Below are 18,205 nucleotides of genomic sequence, written 5' to 3'. Positions count from 1 at the left end.
GTGTTGATGGGCTTCATTGGTGCATGACCCCTGTGCTGTCTCCCTGCAAAGAAGTGAATTTCACCCAAGACAGAATTTAAGATGCCGTTTCCCTGCATGCTCATGCATGAGTCTTTGAAATTAACTTTCTGTGAACATCTGCAGAGTTTTGCAAGAAGCAACCATAAATAGGAATGAAGAAGATCAAAGTGGATTCTTTGAAAAATACAAGACACAAAATCGGTGTAATTTGGCATAATTCCACTTAAAGTCATGGGCTTATAGAACTATGACAGCTGAGAACTGGGCCTCAAATAAATAGCCATAGTACATTATTGTTCTGGTATTCACCTGGCTCTATCATGATGATAATATTCCAGCAAAAAACAAATGTCAACAGCGGGGAGAGGGAAAATGATCAGGCTTATTTTGTCATTTTTATTGAGTGCAATTTTCTCTTTAGTACAATATTCTCTGAAAGGTACTGTTACAAACTCCGACAATTTCAACACAATCAACAAATTGGGGAAAAAAATTACAAGAGGGCGAAATCTTTTACAGACATCTCATTGGCTATGTACAGGACAGGGTATCTGCCAACCGGCACAGTGCATGCTGCTGAGGTGGTGGCTCCCATAGCTTCTGCTCATTGGGGCAGAGCAAGTCCTCGGCATGAGAGCCTGACATTGCTGTGGAGAGGTCAAAGTTCATCTTGTGGAGCATGATGGTGGGGTGCCTTGCCAGTGGAAAAGGAAGAGGGCTGTGTGGCGGTGAGCCTTCCTGTCAGGACTGTCCTGTGTCCATTTCCTTGTGGGATGGATTACTGAAGTAATGCCCCTAAAAGGGAAAAGATAAGAGGTGAGTTTATTTTAAGGAAAAGAAGCAAAGCAGGCCTTCCCGTCACTAATGCCGTGGCAACATGGAAGAGAGCATCAAAGCGCAGCTAAGAGATGGCATGCCCTCTGGGCACTGGCTAGCGTGCCGGCACTAGAAGAAGAAATTTCTGTAGGTTTGCAGTCATGTACAGAAGTCTTCCTGGGCTGCAGGGTTTAAAAGCAATCACAACTGCATGCCACATTCAGTAAAAACGTGTGCTGACTCCTTAGGTTCAAGGGTCATGGTAAAACTCACCAGTCTGCATGAATTCCCAACCTGTTACATCTTCAACCTGACCACTCAGCTGGGAATTTCTTGCCAAGACAATGACCACGGACATAGTTTAATGTTGAACTGACCCACCAGAAAACACAGGACTTTTGTTAATTATCATGAATTCATATTATCTACATAGTAAAACCCAAGCCCCTTGGTAATCTTAGCCCGTGGAGATATTAAAATTATCAGGGACCTGCTGGGTGAGCATAGAATTAATGGAGCCATACTTTTTTTTAAAAATGATAAATGGTTTCTTAAGAAAATGGAGGTTTTGTTTTAAAAAGATCCATTCCTCTCAACTTCTTGGGAGTTCTGGCACAAAGAAAAAGCCTGAGACAAAGAGCTGTAGGAATACTTCCCTTCAAACATCTGACAGAATAAGAAGCTTGTTTTCAGCATTTTTTTTTCACATTTGAAAAATCATATGCCTCCATGGAGACAGGTCTCGGTTGCAACTATAGTCCATTTCTTATAGGTCTTACAGTCCCATAGATGAGGCACCAGAGGTGCATGAGAAAGGCGGGGAAGAAGAAAGGACATGAATGGCAACGGGATATTTCTAAGTAATTCATGACAGCTACAGGTCCATCAGAAGCTGTAGTACCAGGAATCACAGGACAAGCAGGAACCCGCCTGCCTCACTAAGTCCAGGCTCCTGATATTGTGGCCAACCACATCATATACTCCTGTTTCACAAGGATTCATAAAGATATGTCCACACCTTGAATATTGTGGCCAGCTCTGGTCCCCACATCAGAAACAGGAGATAGAAAAACTAGAGAAGATCCAGAGAAGGGTAACAAGGATAGATAATGGTAAGGAGGGGCTTCCAAATGAGGAGACTTATAGAGTCATAGTTGTTAGGGTCAGAAGGAACCTCAATAAATCATCGAGTCCAACCCCCTGCATAGACAGGAAAGAGTGAAGGGTTCAGATGACCCCAGCCAGATGCCCATCCAACCTCCTCTTGAAGACCCCCAGGGTAGGGGAGAGCACCACCTCCCTTGGGAGCCCATTCCAGACCTTGGCCACTCTAACTGTGAAGAAGTTTCTCCCAATGTCCAGTCTAAATCTGCTCTCTGCTAGCTTCTGGCCATTATTTCTTGTGACCCCCAGGGGCATCTTGGTGAGTAGAGCCTCACCAATTCCCTTCTGTGCCCCCATGATGAATTTATAGGCAGCCTAGGCAGCCACAAGGTTGCTTCTCAACCTTCTCTGGCGGAGGCTGAAGAGGTCCAGGTGCCCTAGTCTCTCTTCGTAGGGCTTGGCCTGCAAGCCCTTAACCATACAAGCAGCCCTTCTTTGGACCCTCTCCAGGTTATCCACATCCCTCTTAAAGTATGGCACCCAAAACTGGACGCAGTACTCCAACTGCGGTCTGACCAGTGCCCGATAGAGGGGAAGTATCACCTCCTTGGTTCTGTTTGTCATGCATCTGCTGATGCATGATAAAGTGAAGTTAGCTTTTCTGATGACTTTGTCACACTGACGACTCATGTTCATCTTGGGGTCCACTAGGACTCCAAGATCCCTTTCTGCTTCCCTGCTACCAAGCAGGTCATTTCCTAGGCAATAGGTGTGCTGAACGTTTTTCCTCCCTAGGTGCAGCACTTTGTATTTCTCCTTGTTAAATTGCATTCTATTGTTTTCTGACCATTTGTCCAACCTGTCCAGGCCTGCCTGAAGTTCCCTGCCCTCCGGTGTGTCCACTTCTCCCCACAGTTTCGTATCATCCACAGACTTGGACAGAGCACACTTCACTCCCTCGTCCAAGTCACTGATGAAGACATTGAAGAGTATCGGTCCAAGGACAAAGTCCTGTGGGACCCCACTACCCACTCCCTTCTAGGTCGATACCGACGCATCCACTACCACTCTCTGGGTACGACCCTCTAGCCAATTTGCCACCCACCAGACTGAGTAATCATCCAAGTCACATCTTAACTTGTACACCAGTATGGGGTGGGATACCATATCAAAGGCCTTCCTAAAGTCTAAGTAAACAATATCAATCCCTACTCCTGTGTCGAGGTGTTTTGTAACCTGGTCATAAAAAGAGACTAGATTAGTCAGGCATGATCTACCTGCTATGAACCCATGCTGGTTTCCCCTCAGCATAATTTTTCCCTGCTGGGCTCTCACATATATGAGCCTTAATAATCTTTTCAAAGACTTTGTCAAGGATGGAGGTGAGGCCTATAGTTGCCTGGATCCTCCTTCCTCCTCATCTTAAAAATAGGGACCACACTGGCCCTTTTCCAGTCCTCTGGGACCTGTCCTGTGTGCCACAAGTGCTCAAATATTCTTGCCAGTGGCTGTGCAATGACATCAGCCAGTGCCTTCAGTACCCTCGGATGGAGCTCATCCGGGCCTGCCGACTTAAACACATCCAGTCCTTCCAAGTGACTCTACACTATTTCAGGGTCAACGCTTGGTGGTCTGGTGCCCATCTGTTGCCTCTCTATGATGTGAGACTTGTCTTGCCTCTTATTTAGGAAGACCGAGGCAAAGAACTCATTGAGGAGTTCAGCCTTGCCCTCCCTGTCTGTCATCAATTGCTTTTGCCCATTCAGTAGTGGTCCTATACCACCCTGGGCCTTCCTTTTACTCCCTATACATCTGAAAAACAATTTTAATAGGGTAGGCTGATTCAGTTTAGAAAAGAGACACTTGAAGGGGGACATGATAAGGGTTTACAAAATACTAAATGGCGAAGAGAAAGTCAATAGAAATGATTTATTCTCTCTTACAATACAAGAACTAGGGTTCATAAAATGCAACTGGTAGATAGGAAGCTTAAAACAACCAAAAGGAATTTTTGAAGCTTTTTCCCATGCATAATGGTGACCCACCAAAAAAAAAATCCCCTGCTACAGTGCTTGTAGAAAGCTGAAAAGAAGGAAATTGAGACTGGCTTTGTTGACAGAAAGAAGGTTGGACGTGGTAAGAAAGCAGCATAGCCAGATAGGGTAAGGGCTTTGAAAGTTAAGGGAGTTTCTCTTTGATGGGACAGAACAGAAAATAAAATGAAGAGACAAAGAGAGGTGGTAGACAGAGAGGAAGACGGTCCTAAGTAACAGCAGCCTGAATAGTATGGAAGGGATGTTGGGTATACTGATACCCCAAGATGACTGGAGCCTTAATGACTTCTTAGGAATCGGATGTTATAGCAAGACAGAGACACGATGAGTGATAAACAGGACTGGCTGTATAGTGATGTTTGCTTCTCATTACAAATATGGTGTTTTTCGACGTTTTTTTTTAGCTTTTTGTGAAAAAGGAAACCAACTGTCTTGTTATTCCCCTCCCCCCCACTTTGTTTCTAAAGGGAACTGCAGAAGAATAATGTTAGGGGGAGGGGAAGACATATTCTGGCAAAGAATCCTTCGAAATAAAAGTTCACAAAAGTTTTTGTTAGAAACTGGAGACAAGGCTTGTGATTTAACCCTCTGCCCTAAGTAAGGGGTACTGCCCTGCCCAGGGGGACTCAGCAGGCATCCAGAGCATGATTTCAAGAGCTGTCATGTTCCTGGCATGGCACACATTGCTCTTTGTACAGGTTCACAGTGGGGTGAAGCCAAGTGTCTACCTGATCACACACAGCCTCCGTCTTGCTTCTTGGCCCAGCTGTGTGGTTCCTTGTGACATCGAGACAAATGTATAGGTGCAGCAGCCCCCATAACTCCCATATAGCCCATTTTAAATGGACAGCAAAGTCCATAATCTCAGTCTAGATGATCAAGCCAGTTAAAGCAGAACAAAAGGGGTTAAAAGGAAACCACACCCCTTATCCTCCACCCACATAGTGCCACTAGCAGAATCCTTTATGCTATATTGCAAGGAAATTTTGACGCAGGACATTTCTTGCCACTAATAGAAGCCTCTTTCTCTCTGTAGACGCAACATGACGATTTAAATTCTCCTCCTCCTCTCCTCTGGTTTTATTCTAGGCTGGGGTAATTACCCCTGGCTTTCACATCTGTGCTAGAGATTAGCTCCAACTCTTGACTGTGTTAGCTGAAATCTGTGCCCCAGGCAGTGGAGTTAATAAGAGGAGAATTGACACTTCTATTGCTCTAATGCCAGCATGAACCATAACTTTAATAAAACTGGGTTTGCTTAATGTTGCAGTAGTAATAACCCCTGCCCAAATGCTGCCTCTTTTCCCGCTGCCTTTCATCTGCACTGCATGGCTCAATCAGAGTCTTTATAGGAACCTGAATGACCTCTTTCTCCCCTCCCCATTTTTTTTACATCTTATTGGGAGTTCCAGGCCTAAATGACACACATAGTGTCTGCTCAACCCAACAAGGATTTTCTCAGAGGACAGATCTGCTGTAGGTGTGGTAGAGGTGAGAAGTGCATTTCACACGAACAACAGATAAGTGGGTTTAGGCTCTATGCAGCTCTGGAGTTCACAGCTGTTTGGATCTAGGCCTCTGGTCTGGACCCATCATGCATAACAGTAAGCAGTCACCGCAGCTGCAAACCAGCAAGGAAGACTGCTGCACCCAACAAAGGCACAACTCCACTGCCAGGACAGGCTGATGCTGCCACTGGAGTTCAAGTTCTTTCTCTCCTTGCTGTCGACAGGTTGTACGAACAAGAAGAAAACAGTGCTGTCAAGGCCAGCAGAGAAAGACCATCTTGAGCATTCATGAGATGGACATGTCCTCCTCTGTCCATGTAAGCAATCCCCACTGTTGGTTCCAGTAGGGACAGAACTGCGACTTCCACCACCCGCTATGTGAGCCTCCACCACCTCAGCTAGAAGAACAGCTTGGCTAAGCTGTCAGCAGCCAACTCTTATCCTCCCAGTTGGCCAGTTGCCAAAAGAAGATATAATCCCACACATGCACTTTTGGAAACTCTCTCAGCAGGTGCAGGACTCTCTCTCTCCCCTTTCTTGCCCCGGTAGGTGTAATTGGAGGGTGTGGTGAATCACTTATCTAGGAAAAAGAAAAACAGCTCATGGCACCCGATTCAAAAAGAATGTAGGGACCTGCAAGTTGGTTTGGAAGGAGAGAATGCTGTAGTGGGCACAGGGCAAGCTATGTGGTTACATGCAAATGTTGAGTTCATTTCTCACGTGGCTTGACCATTCTTCATGTAGATTTCTTCTCTTGGACACTGACCACGTGTGAATGCTGAAAATTTAGTACATAGAGGAAGATTTCCAGTACAGCCAGGGCCCATCCTGACCACAGGTATTTAGCTACCAACATCTCATCCTCAACCATCAAGTTCCTTTTGACATTTGTGGAAGTCCAAGCCATGAACCACAGTTTTCCTTATTCAAGGCTACTGATTTGAATGAGATAAAGTCTAACCACCATAACCACCAGGCAGGGCTGGCCTGATTTCCCAGTCCTGCTCAAAAGCCAAGTAGCCCAGGTATGGGGGTGCGATCTGCGACCTGATTAAAGTGGGGATGTGATGTTTTAGCCGAGAAATCTCTTTCTGTGTCTGTTTGGCATAGCCCTGGGCTAGATTTTGGTGCCCATTTTAACTGATCTAAGGACAAAGCCTCATGAAGGAAAAGAACCAAAGCTCAATACTGGTATGTATCTGGAAAGGACTCAAGCTGTTAACTCTGAAGAGGAAGAAGACTCAGATAGGATTTCTGTGCCCACCTGGACACGATGCTTGGAACAGCCCCCATGACTAGAAGAGAAGGAGGTGAAACCAGCTTTCTGGTTTCACCTTTATTGAAATCGGGGCGTGGGCACAGAACTAAACCTGAGCTCAATCTCTGGCCATATTTAGAACAGATTCGGGACACCATGTACTGATGGAGACAACCCCACAGCCTCCCTGCAAGAAATCCTCTGTGTTCCCCTAAGGGGAATGAGAAGTTAAATGAGATTTTTTGTTCTCCCAGAGACTGCCTCTTTGAACATGAAAATGGCATGTTTCCTTTGCTGGTGGTGGGAAAGCGTGGAGAACTCCATCATAAAAAGAGCAGCCCTAGGAGCGCCTCCTACTCACACTGAAACTGAGAAGTGCTGCACAGCAGCACAATCCCATTATTCAGTCACTTCAGGGGGGCCAAGAAGCTTTTAATATACAAGTGCACCTTCGAAACACAAAAGCCGCCACATTAAATAACAAAGCAATTGACCGCTGCGTCCCCTTGCTTGGCTACTGATAACTGGGAATCGCCAACATAATTATACCAAGGCATCTGTACTACTGTCCTAACACACTGATGCTTTTTTAAAACATTCCAGCTGTGCCTGACATTTTACTCCTATTAAAATTCATCATTGCATTGAATAAAAAATCATTTTAGCAAACCTAGGTAGTAATGAAACTTTTATTTAGTAATCTGGAGTTCAGCAGAACAAAGGCTAGCCAGTTGAGGTGAGAAAGAGAGAGCGGGGAGAGAGAAATTGAAATTGCTTAAAAGGATGGCTTCAGTGGAAGGAAATACAGAGATCTGTGTATTTCTTGCACACTTGGTTCCATTTCCAGCTCTGTGTTCAGGGATTAGGTCTCATGAATCACATTAACGTTAATGAAAATAGAAAGGCAGAATCACCGAAAAGACGCCGCAGTGGAAATGCATCCTAGTTATGTTTTACAAAGCGCATCACAGGCAGGATGCAGCAGACGATGTCTGAAATGCTGCTAAATGGGACACACCTCCCAGGCCCGCCTCCTCCTGCGGTGTAAATCACTTTGATTACATTGAATGCAAGGAAGCAACAGAGAGTTGAACCAACTGCAGATTTGGCTGCATCAGAATTCAAACAGTGAGTGTAAAAGGAAGACTAGTCTTTCACAAGAGGGAGAACGGTCTTGCCAGTATGGCTCTAAACTCTGGTGAACTGTGTACCTTCCAGGGCTGCTTCTTCCATAGCTATGCCAGCAGTGCATCAGAAAAGGGATTTTTTTTTTCCTGCAGGCCTCCCTAGGCACCCTTCACAAATGACAGAAGCTGTACTAGCAGAAGACCTCGCTAGACAGGGGGTTTTGCCAACACTGCACTGTCAGATAGAGGGTATGATCTTCTCACCACCCTTACAGATATAACTATGCCTGGAAAACTCTGTAGAATAGTCTGAGACTTGACAGTTTGCCATGAGTGCTTTTTAGGAGGTCACTCAGGCCCCTGGCAGATGTTTAGCTCAGGGTACCATGGGATCTGATGCGCAGTCCCAACAATCACACTTCCTGCCATGCTACATGAGGATCAGATCCCCAACACATGAAATTGCTGGTGCCAGCCAGCGAGCCTGGGACCTGAGCATGAGAGCCTCAGTCAGCTGCCGCTCCCAGCCTCTGGGGCAGGGTGGACTTGAGAGCTATGCTGTACCCTGGAGGCAGGGAGCACAAATCAGCTGCTGTTTCGTGCAGCAGGAGCACATTGGACACCTTGACTCTGGTGTGACCCAGAAACTGTGAGCGGCAGTCAGTTGATCTGCCCTCCCATCCTGACGAGCACATGGGAATCAAAGACTCCCATATGCTCCCCAAGCTGAAAGCCCCAATCTGCCTGGTCACAAGTGCAATTTAAGGTGTGATGGGAACCAGCCTCAAAGTTCTTTCTTGCACATTTTTTTATAATACACCATTAATTACATTAACGCGGGCAGGGGTTACTACTTAAGATGTGATTAACTGGTTAACTGGTTAATCACATTTTAAGTGCAATGTCTGCCAGAGGCCTTAGGTCAGAATCCCACTTCACCTAGTAGATGACCAAAGTGCAGCTTGAGATTAACCCAACTAGAGCCTAGGAGTAATTCGATTCCCCCTCCAGGCATGTAAGTGCTCCCATTATAAGAAAAGGGGGAAGTCTGTGTAAGAAGATTTTCTTTTAGAGAGCAATCCCATAGGCCATGGAACACGGTGGGCGACGCGGGCCATGGCCCAACCAACTTTTAACACATTAATTTATATAACCCACAAATGCACAATTGTCATTCCAGTTAAAACCGTACAGCTATTTTTTTAACTGCACAGCTAGCTAAATGAATGTGCTAAAAGTTGGTTGGGCCATGGTCCGGGTGGCCTACCCCATTCTGCGGCCTCTGGGCAATCCTATTCCTATAACAGGGGCACTTGCAACAGGGGGAGAAATGGAATCACTCCTGCGCAGTGGGCACATCTACATGTGCATTTACACCAGCCTACATTTACTGTGTGGTAAGTTACTATGCAAACAGTGGCAATAGGCCAGTGTCTACATGTGGAAGCAAAAAGCGCATTAATGCTGTGTGGAATGACTTGCGACTAAAGTTTCTCCCAAGTCAGTCCATACGCATAGTGTTACTGTGCAGTAAGATGTCTACACATGTGTTACTGTGCAGTAACTAATCAGGTATAAATTTGATACCGGCATGATGCAGGTATCAAATTTACACTCAAATCGGCATAAGCTGCCATGTTTACTGCACAGTACAGGCATGCACATGTAGATGTGTGCCCATACTGAGCAGTAATTTTGGTTACTGTGCAGTAAATTCACACATGTGGAAGTGCCCAATAGTTGGGTAACTCCCATATAGTCTCAAGCTGCACTTTCATTGTCCACGAGACGAAGAGGGATCAATCCCGTACTCTGTTCCGTAGCTCTAAACAGAGTCTAATAATACCTCCTTGTTTATTAATGTAGGTATTTAAAGGCAAAGAAGGTCCCCTCTGTTTCATGTTTGTGCAGTGCCTAGCACAATGAGAGAGAAACGAACCATAAACAATAGATGTTAGTCACGTCCCTTACTGAGCTACCAGAAATTGAGGAGAGTGGGAGAATAGAATGGGGCTTTGATCTCAGGCTATAAACACTACTGGTGTATTAACAGAAATAAAAAGGCTACATTCAAGAGATGAAAAGCCATCAAGGCTGCAAAATATTATTAGTATTAATATCAGTTACATAATAAATAATGCATTATTCAGTATTTTGATAGCATACTGGGTTATGTAGCCTTTTAAAGCTCGTGGGCAGCTTTACAGAATTACAAAATACATGAATACACCGAGTCTACATATTTGCACACAATGCATCTGATCGACTTCATAACCAGCACAAAGCCAATATGCCTCCTTCAACGGTTATAGTGAAAGGCGGAATATGAGCTGCCAGTAGCATGGAGTTAAATAAGAGCATGAAATTGGAAGGAGATATGGAAGGACATGAAAAGATGGCTCCCTAGTTTGTGTGGAGGGTAGAGGGAGGGCAAAGCAATCACTGTATCTTTAATTGTTCACACAAGCTCTCTCTGGGGATCAACCCTCATAATGCCATCTCCCTGGGGAATCCAAATTGTCAATGAAATGCAGTTTCACACTTAAATGGGGAGGATAATTTGACAGCCACAATTAACTCAAATGGGGCTTTGATTCCCTGAAGGGAGGCTATCCAGTAGTTAAGAGTTAAAGCATGCTTTCCCTCTTAACACCGCTCTCCTGCCAGGTGTGTGCAGCAGAAAGCTTCTTAATTTCCATAGACATTAAGAGAGAGAGGAGACAGCACAAAGTGTAGGCAGTTGGTGAGGTTGTGCAAGGCAGGTTCAGTCCTTTCTAATTCCTCTATTTTGGCCACAACAGAGCCAAGCCTGGGGGTGCTGAGAGAAGCTAGCAGCAGACTGCTCTTCAGAATACCTGCTGGACATCTATTCCTCAGGCTAATCCAGACTGCTCAGAAAAACAGGAGGTGAGTAAAGCCTGCTAATGTATAGAGGCTTCCAAATAACTCCTCTCTAAACAAAGACAAATCTGGTTTAACACTTTTGCAAAGCTGAGCTTCAAACATGGGGAGTCCATTCTAGGCAGCTCCTGCTTTGGGGAAAAAAATCCCATATATCCTTTGTAAACACAGTCTAGGATCACTTATGTTCTGAACTGGCTAATAATAATATTAGGGGTCCTTGCATCTGAGATTCTTACGGTTCTCAATATACACAAATAAGCTTGGCCTTACAACAAACCTGTGAGAGAGGCCAATATTGTGGGCTGCAGAGCTGGCAGTGGAGAGGTCAAGTATAATGCTGTACACAATACCTGAAGCAGAACAATACCAAGATGAAAGTTTCCATGAACACAAATGATTGTGCCCCTGCTTCTGTGCTTTATGGCACCACCAGCATGAGAGATACAAAGGCAGGATGTGAGCTGAATTATCCCTCTTCCCTTTATGAGCCTGGCTGAACCCAGGTAGTAGCCTCCATCCTGCGCCCCTTTTGACCTTGACTTGATAGCATGTATGGAAGAGTCCTACCTTACCCCTGTGCAGGAGGCATGAGATGGGATATTCCTTCGATCCTGACCCCGCACCCCCAAGTGGCGGTGAGGGGCAATCCTATAGGGATGGTGATCCCTTTACTTCCTGACTGTCACTTTGTTTTCCCTACTTATGAATTATAAACCATTGATAAGCAGATAAATACTAATAGCCAACTCAAATACCAAAGTATTCTGCCTGCAATGCAATAAAGTATGATCCCCCCCCACCAAGAAACAGCTGTAGGAGGTACCGTGTGTTTAATGATCAATGCTTGACAGCAGGACCTGAGATCTCTCAGCACTTCACAGGGAATCAGGAGTAAATGATTCTGAAATCCTAAGCATGTGGAAGGGGCTTCTTTCCAAAACACCTAGGTGAGGGAGTCAAGGGACCCTGTGAAAATGTTTTAACAAATTTGTGGATAGGGGAAAGTAATGACTTTTGCAATCCCACACCTCTATGGTACACGCTAGAGAGCTGCAATCTGCATTTCAGATGTAAAACTCCCCAGGCATCTTGCTCCTTAAACATAATACTTGGCATGGTCTGTATTTCATGCTGTCAGTCCCACTCAGTAGTAATTAGCATTGATAATTGCACTGATGTTAACCATCATTTTCATGCCCTATCTCCCCACCTTCAAAACAAGGGTTCAATTGCCTAATGAGACCCCTGAGGATAATCATCAAGGCAGAGGGACAAATTCACCCCTGGTGTAACTTTACTGATTTCAGTGAAGTTATTCCAAGGATTGAAGTGCCCAAGGAAAGTAAATATCTGCAATCTGCTATGTGACAGAAAGAAGATTAAAGGGAAGGGAGGAGAGGATGGAGAGAGGTCTGTGGGAAATGGTGGGGAGAGGTCTACAGCATGAAGTACTAAGGAGGCCTGTGCGAAGCAGCAGGTATTCAATTTGGCTTCAGATTTGGCCAATTCGGAGGGACAGTGATTTGATTCACTGATTCAAATCACTGTCCCAATTCAATTCGTCTGATTTGGATTCAGATATTTGGCTGCCCAATTGGGCCGAATCTCCTCTGAATTGAACAGGCAGTGGCGGCAGTGTTGGCGGCAGGGGAGTGGCAGCAGAGAGCAGTGCCCCACCCCCACCTGCTCTTCCAGCCCCTCCCCATGGCTGCCCCACCCAGCCCCAGTGCCCAGCACTTACAAAAAAAAGACCCACACTCACCAGCTGCAGCAGCAATGATCGGGGCCCTCGGGGGCTTGTGGAAGAGCCCCCCTGTGCAGTGTGGGACAGTGGGGATTGCCCCCACTCTACCTGGCAGCCACGTGACAACTGTTGCATTGTGTGGGCTCAGTGCAGCTCGGCATGCTGTCTGAAATCTGGGGCTGCTTGGACTGAGAGCTGCCAGGCTCCAGGTGACTGCTGGAGCCACCCCAGCTCCAGGACAGCACATGGTGCAGGTGCCAGGTGGGGGAGGCAATCCCCACTGCCCTGTGCTGTGCGGGGAAGCTCTGCCACGAGCCCCTAGAGACCCCAGTCGCCACTGCCGCAGCCAGTGAGTGCAGGACTTTTTTTTTTTTTAAGTGCCGGGACACAGGGGCTGGGCGGGGCTGCCATGATGGGGGGCTGGGGGAGTGGATGGGGAGGGAGCCAGGTGGGGGGGGCACTCAAGGGGCCTGGGGGAACCAGCAGGGGATAGGGCCAGGCAGGGGTCCCCCCATGGTCCCCTCCCCTCTCCTCCACCTCTGCCCATCCCCCACCTACTGGCATGGAGCATCAGTCCAGTTCCCTGTGGTGGTGAGTGGGGATTGCCTGTATTTCTGAATTGATTCGGAGGCTTCCCAATCAATTCGGAGGCTTCCAATTCGATTCACACCTTTTAATGGGTATCCAGATTTGGCCCCCAAATCAGTCCAAATCTCCTATGAATCGAATTGGCTACTGAAGCTTTGTACAGTCCTAGTACAAAGGGGCTCATCCATATGGAGACGCACAGAAAAGTTTATTCAAACCTATTCTGAAAGTGGGCTGGTTAAACTGTATGTACATGGATGCCCATGGACACACGAGCATGATATCTTGAGAGAAACCCAGCTTTCTCAAGGGGAAATAACGGTCCTGGACAGTCCCTTAATGTGAGGTAGATCTGCCCTAACCCTGAAAATTATGCCCCCTGGCAAGGCAGTTTATTCCTTGGACAGTTGTTAATTTGTACACTATTGCTCCCAGGCTATTGCGTCGAGGTTTACCAGCTTGGGGCAAATCTGTCAGTGTAGCCATGGCCTTAGCCAGTACTGAAGTTAATTTCTCCTTAAACCGATGGAGGGTGAAGTTACACATTACTGGTAGACCATACTAAGGTCACTTAAAACACAAGTTTCCACATGTTAAAGTGTGTTAATTCATGTTTAAGTGCCCTTTAGGTGTCTCAAATGACACCACTTCAGATGAGGGTTAAGAAAGGGTATTGACAAATTGGAGAGAGTTCAGCGGAGGGTGACAAAAATGGTTTTGGGGCAGGGTACAGGACTTCTGAGGACAGGCAGAGGGAACTGGGCTTGTTTAGTATGGAGAAGAGAAAACTGAGGGGGATTTAACAACAGCCTTCAACTACCTGAAGGAGGGTTCAAAAGAGGATGGAGTTGGACTGTTTTCAGTGGTGGCAGATGACAGAACAAGGAGCAAACATCTCAAGTTGCAGCACGGGAAGTTTAGGTTAGATATAACTTAAACTCACAAGGAGGGTAGTGAAGCACTGAAACACGTTACCCAGAGGTGGGATCTCCATTCTTGGAGGCTTTCAAGACCTGGCTAGACAAAGCTTTGGCTGGGATGATCTAGTTGGGGATGCTCTTGCTTTGAGCAGGGGTTGGACTAGAGGACCTCATGAGGTCTCTTCCAACCCTAATTTTCTATGATTCTATGAACTCTATTTAGCATGTGTTAGGGTAACTTAAATCTATCCCACAGAGCTAAAATGAGCAATTTGCAGTCCTTCAGCATCTCAGGAAAACACTGCTCTTAGTTCTTCCCTCCCCACCCAGAACAGGGATAACAGGGTAACAAACAGTATTAAGCCTTAACACGCAACTCCCCCCAACACGTTATAACTTTAACATCACTTAACATTCCACAGATTTATTGTGGTCTGAGTGTAACATGTAACATCACCCTCAGGTTAATTCACTTCCAAAGTGATTAAATCAAACTGACTTCAGGCCACTTAAATTATGACTAGGACCGCCGACATGGGAGACTACTATTATTCAGTGAATCCACCTTGAATTCACACTTTCAGTAATTTGCGGTTATATTTCTTGAATGTCCCTCTGGAGAAAACATCTGGGTTCTCAGCCTGGCTCTGACCCCATGTGAGCCTGGGCAACTTCCCTTACTTTACTGTCACTGTTCTACTTCCTACCAGCCATCTGCTTGGGGGGTAAGCTCTGCAAGTCATTTGTTCTTGCTCTACGTTCATCCAGTGCCTAACTCAGTGGAACATCAGTCTCATCAGTAGACTCTAAGTGCTTTTGTTTTGCTAATAAAGAGAAAGGATCAGAAACAGGGAAGGATGAAAGGGTAGACAGAAGAGGCAACAGGGTCAGGAGAGGGAGAGAGGAGAAAACTAAGAACTTGTGTACAGCAACAGGCAAACATCAAAGCAAGGAGACCAGACAATGGTGATACTCCTGAGGTTGCAAAATTAGATCATCTTTGAGTGCTTGGCTGAGTCCCATGGCAGAGGAAGACATGACATCCCCATCTGAGTTTAGAGGAGCAGAGTCAACCCTCTCCTCAGTCCCTGTTGAATTCTAAGGGGAAAATGGAAATGACTCTCAACTGACTTTTAACCCCAGGCTTGGCAATGCTAGAGCTGTCAGCAACACTCCTCATCACTCCAGGGCTTTTGCATGCTGCTTTGCTACTTGACTTTAACCATCACATGGAAGGACTATGAATTCTTAGCATAAGAGTGAAATTCCATTTTCTAAGCCATTCATGCATAGGTTTCTCTAGCCTGCTCCATCAGTATACCTAACCTGAACTATATTGACCTGGATTGGGAAAGAAATTCAGCTCCTTCCCCCGTGGGCCTCTGAAGCTGGCTTTAATATTAAACAAGACATTTACCTACACCAATGGCAATCTATAAAGCTGAATTATGCAGAATAAAGCACCGCAGTATTTATTCTGACATAAAATATTACAAGATGGGTATAAGAGGTCAGGTGCCAGGGGTTGTTGTGATGCCCCCTAGTTGCCACTTCCACCCTGCTTGGTTCTTACCCTCACCACCGAGGGTCCACACCCTCGTTCCTCACCTGCCACATCTTGTTGTAAAGTGTGATGAGAGGAGGCTGCCCACAGAGGCTGGTCAGCTTGGTGTGCTCACTCTCTCTGTTTCTCAGCCTTCACGCTCTTATCTCCCACTTGCCCTAAGGGCTAAATTTGTGGCCTCCTTCCACCCCTACAACCATGCCCATGCCTCGCAGAAGCTACTCTGTACACCGTTCTGTCCCTTGTAGAGGCCTGAGCTCTTTTGGCTTTAGCTTCCCTTTCCCCTGGCTGCAGACCTCCAGCCCTGACCCACTAATTTGGGCCCAGCTCTCTTGGTCTCAGCCCTGTCAGTTCTCTGTGTCTCTGGCCCTTGGCCCCTGCATCCTTTATTCTGGATCCCCTGGTCCTTGACCCTAAGCCAGGCTGCTTGCCTTTCCAGCACTTAGCCCTATGGTCCTTGCCTCTGACTAGTCTTCCTAATGTCAAGTGCCCTACCAGGCACTTCTCCATGGCCTCCCAGACCTCCCCCCATAGCCACCTCCCTCAGGTGCTCCTCACCTTCAGCAAGCAGGCTCAGATTGCCTGCTCTGGCTGAAGCCCTGGGTTTACATGCCTGGAAGCCAGGCCTCCTTTTGGTCACATGCCTTCCACAACTCTGCACAATTTTCCCTGTTAATCGAGGGCCGGCCTGCTCTTCTATAGCTGTGGGCCCATGTGGAGTCAGGAGCCTCCTGGATCCCTGCCACAGTTCCTTCTTCTCCCCTGCCCTTAGTCCCAAGTAACAAAATCTGGGTCCCCTGTTTTAATGGGCATAGAATCACAGAATCATAGATATTAAGGGCTGGAAGGGACCTTGAAAGATCATTGAGTTCAACCCCCCTGCTCTGGGCAGGAAAACTGCTGAGATCAAATGATCCCAGCAAGGAGTCTGTCCAGTCTCCACTTAAAGACTTCCAAGCATCACTGATACTCTACCATCCTGTCTCTGTCTCCTCTCCCTCTTTGCTTCTTCATTTCTGCTGTCCTTTTTTCTCTCATCCGTTACCTTATAACACTGAATGGCTGATACAGGAACAACATGACTATCCAGCCAGGTTATGACCTTTGTGATATGGTGGTCTTGTGACACCATCTCCAGGAAAGTTATGACTGTGTAAGTAAGTACTGACGGGCAAGTTGTCTCCTCTCAGTTGCTTCAGCAAGCAAAGAATAGAGACGTTTGCAGCATTATTTCTCAAGGAGGGTTTCCAGTGAGAGTACAGAAGCAGCAGCAAACAATGGATGCAGACTGGGGAGCAAGTGAAAATGCAGAGAGTTTCTAGGGAAATGAAAGTCTCAAGCGTTCTCTGTCTGAAAGTTGTGTGTGTAGGCTGGTAGAGTAGTGCTGGTAACAAAAGATCTGGAAGTGAGGATGGGAATAAATGCCAGAGCTTCATGAATAGGATTTTCAAGGGAATTCCTCAGGAATCTCTCTTTTTTTAAATGCAGCTGAAGTAGCCAACTCCTTTGCCAAACTGGCATAGCTTCACTGCAATGGTGAACCGGTAGTGTTGAGATGACGTTGTGGTGGTCTAGGAGATCATTCCTTTTCCTGAATGAAAAACTGGAGAGCTGCCTTTGCATAATGTGAAAGGCCATCTCCTTCCTAGAAGAAAGGTTCAGGGTGCAGCTCAGAACAATGAGAAAAAACAAGAAAGCATAACTGTATTACACATCAAAGAATAAAACCTCAGAGCCATTTGAATATTGAAAAAGAGCATGGGATACATTTGGAAAGGCCAGGCTGGAAGCACAAGAGTGTGGCAAAGGGGAGAAATAAGAAGAGGAGAAGAAAAATGTTCATCCTTATCACTAGTAGCTATTTTTGAGTCTTCAAAAGTGGTCAAATGAGGCACACTCTGAAGACAAGCTGAAGGCAGGGAGCAGCTAGGAGAGACAAGTAGGAGTGGACCCAGGAGGGGCTGGATGGCACAGTCACCCCCTTCCCCCTGCCTTCTACAGTGAAGGTCATATGGCAGCAGCTCCATTTCCCCATGTCTGGGTCTCCTGCAGCATCTGAGGTACGGCTGGAGCTGGAGGCTGGAGTGGGGCACCAGGGGGAACCAAGCAGGGAGCATGTGAACAAGGGAGGATGCACCTGCTGCTGCTATTCCCAGCTGATCCAAGGGTTGGGGAGCCTCCAGGACTGCTCCAGCCCCATTCTACCTAGGGCTGCAGGGAGCAGCTTCACAGGGTGCTGGCCTCTGTGGCAGTGGCAGGGGCGAGTCCCTGCTCCCTCCCCCTCCACCGTGCTCCCTTCTCTGATTTGAGCGCTTCAGCTGCAGGGAGCATATCTACTGAGTGCGAGACAGGGCTGAGGACAGCAGCATCAGTGGACAATCTCCCCCAACACCTTACAGCACCTGCTACCAGACTGTAGGGTACATAGGGGGTGGGCAGGGAACAAGAGCACCTGGAAGGAGAGGCATCACCCACTGATGCTGCCACTCTTACTCCTACCTAGTACCCTGAGCGGCTCCCCACAGCAGCTGGAGCCTCCAGGCCAGTGGGAGAGGAAGGGGAGGGAGCAGTGACCCAACCCCGCTATGCAGCCACTC

General features: G+C 46.7%; 1 protein-coding gene and 1 long non-coding RNA gene across 4 annotated transcripts in view; both read right to left on the bottom strand.

The window, feature by feature from the left end:
* Positions 1-397: 397 nt before the first annotated feature.
* EPHB1 (EPH receptor B1) overlaps positions 398-18,205 on the bottom strand; it is a 321,721-nt gene continuing 303,913 nt past the window's right edge. For all 3 annotated transcript variants that reach the window (XM_019542959.1, XM_019542961.1, XM_019542963.1), the window contains one exon: positions 398-816. In XM_019542959.1, coding sequence (XP_019398504.1) covers positions 687-816 — 130 coding nt within the window. In that variant the 3' untranslated portion in view covers positions 398-686. The remainder of the gene's footprint in view (positions 817-18,205) is intronic.
* LOC109315324 lies at positions 3,581-16,560 on the bottom strand. Its single transcript, XR_002102477.1, has 3 exons — positions 16,147-16,560; positions 9,101-9,106; positions 3,581-3,591 (listed from the first exon to the last, which is right to left on the bottom strand). It is a non-coding gene; the product is annotated as an uncharacterized LOC109315324 (long non-coding RNA).

This window comes from Crocodylus porosus, unplaced genomic scaffold (assembly GCF_001723895.1).
Source record: "Crocodylus porosus isolate Cpor-Errol unplaced genomic scaffold, CroPor_comp1, whole genome shotgun sequence".
Classification (NCBI taxonomy): domain Eukaryota; kingdom Metazoa; phylum Chordata; order Crocodylia; family Crocodylidae; genus Crocodylus; species Crocodylus porosus.
Note: the sequence above shows the minus strand (reverse complement) of the source record. Positions and strands in the feature narration are given on the sequence as shown.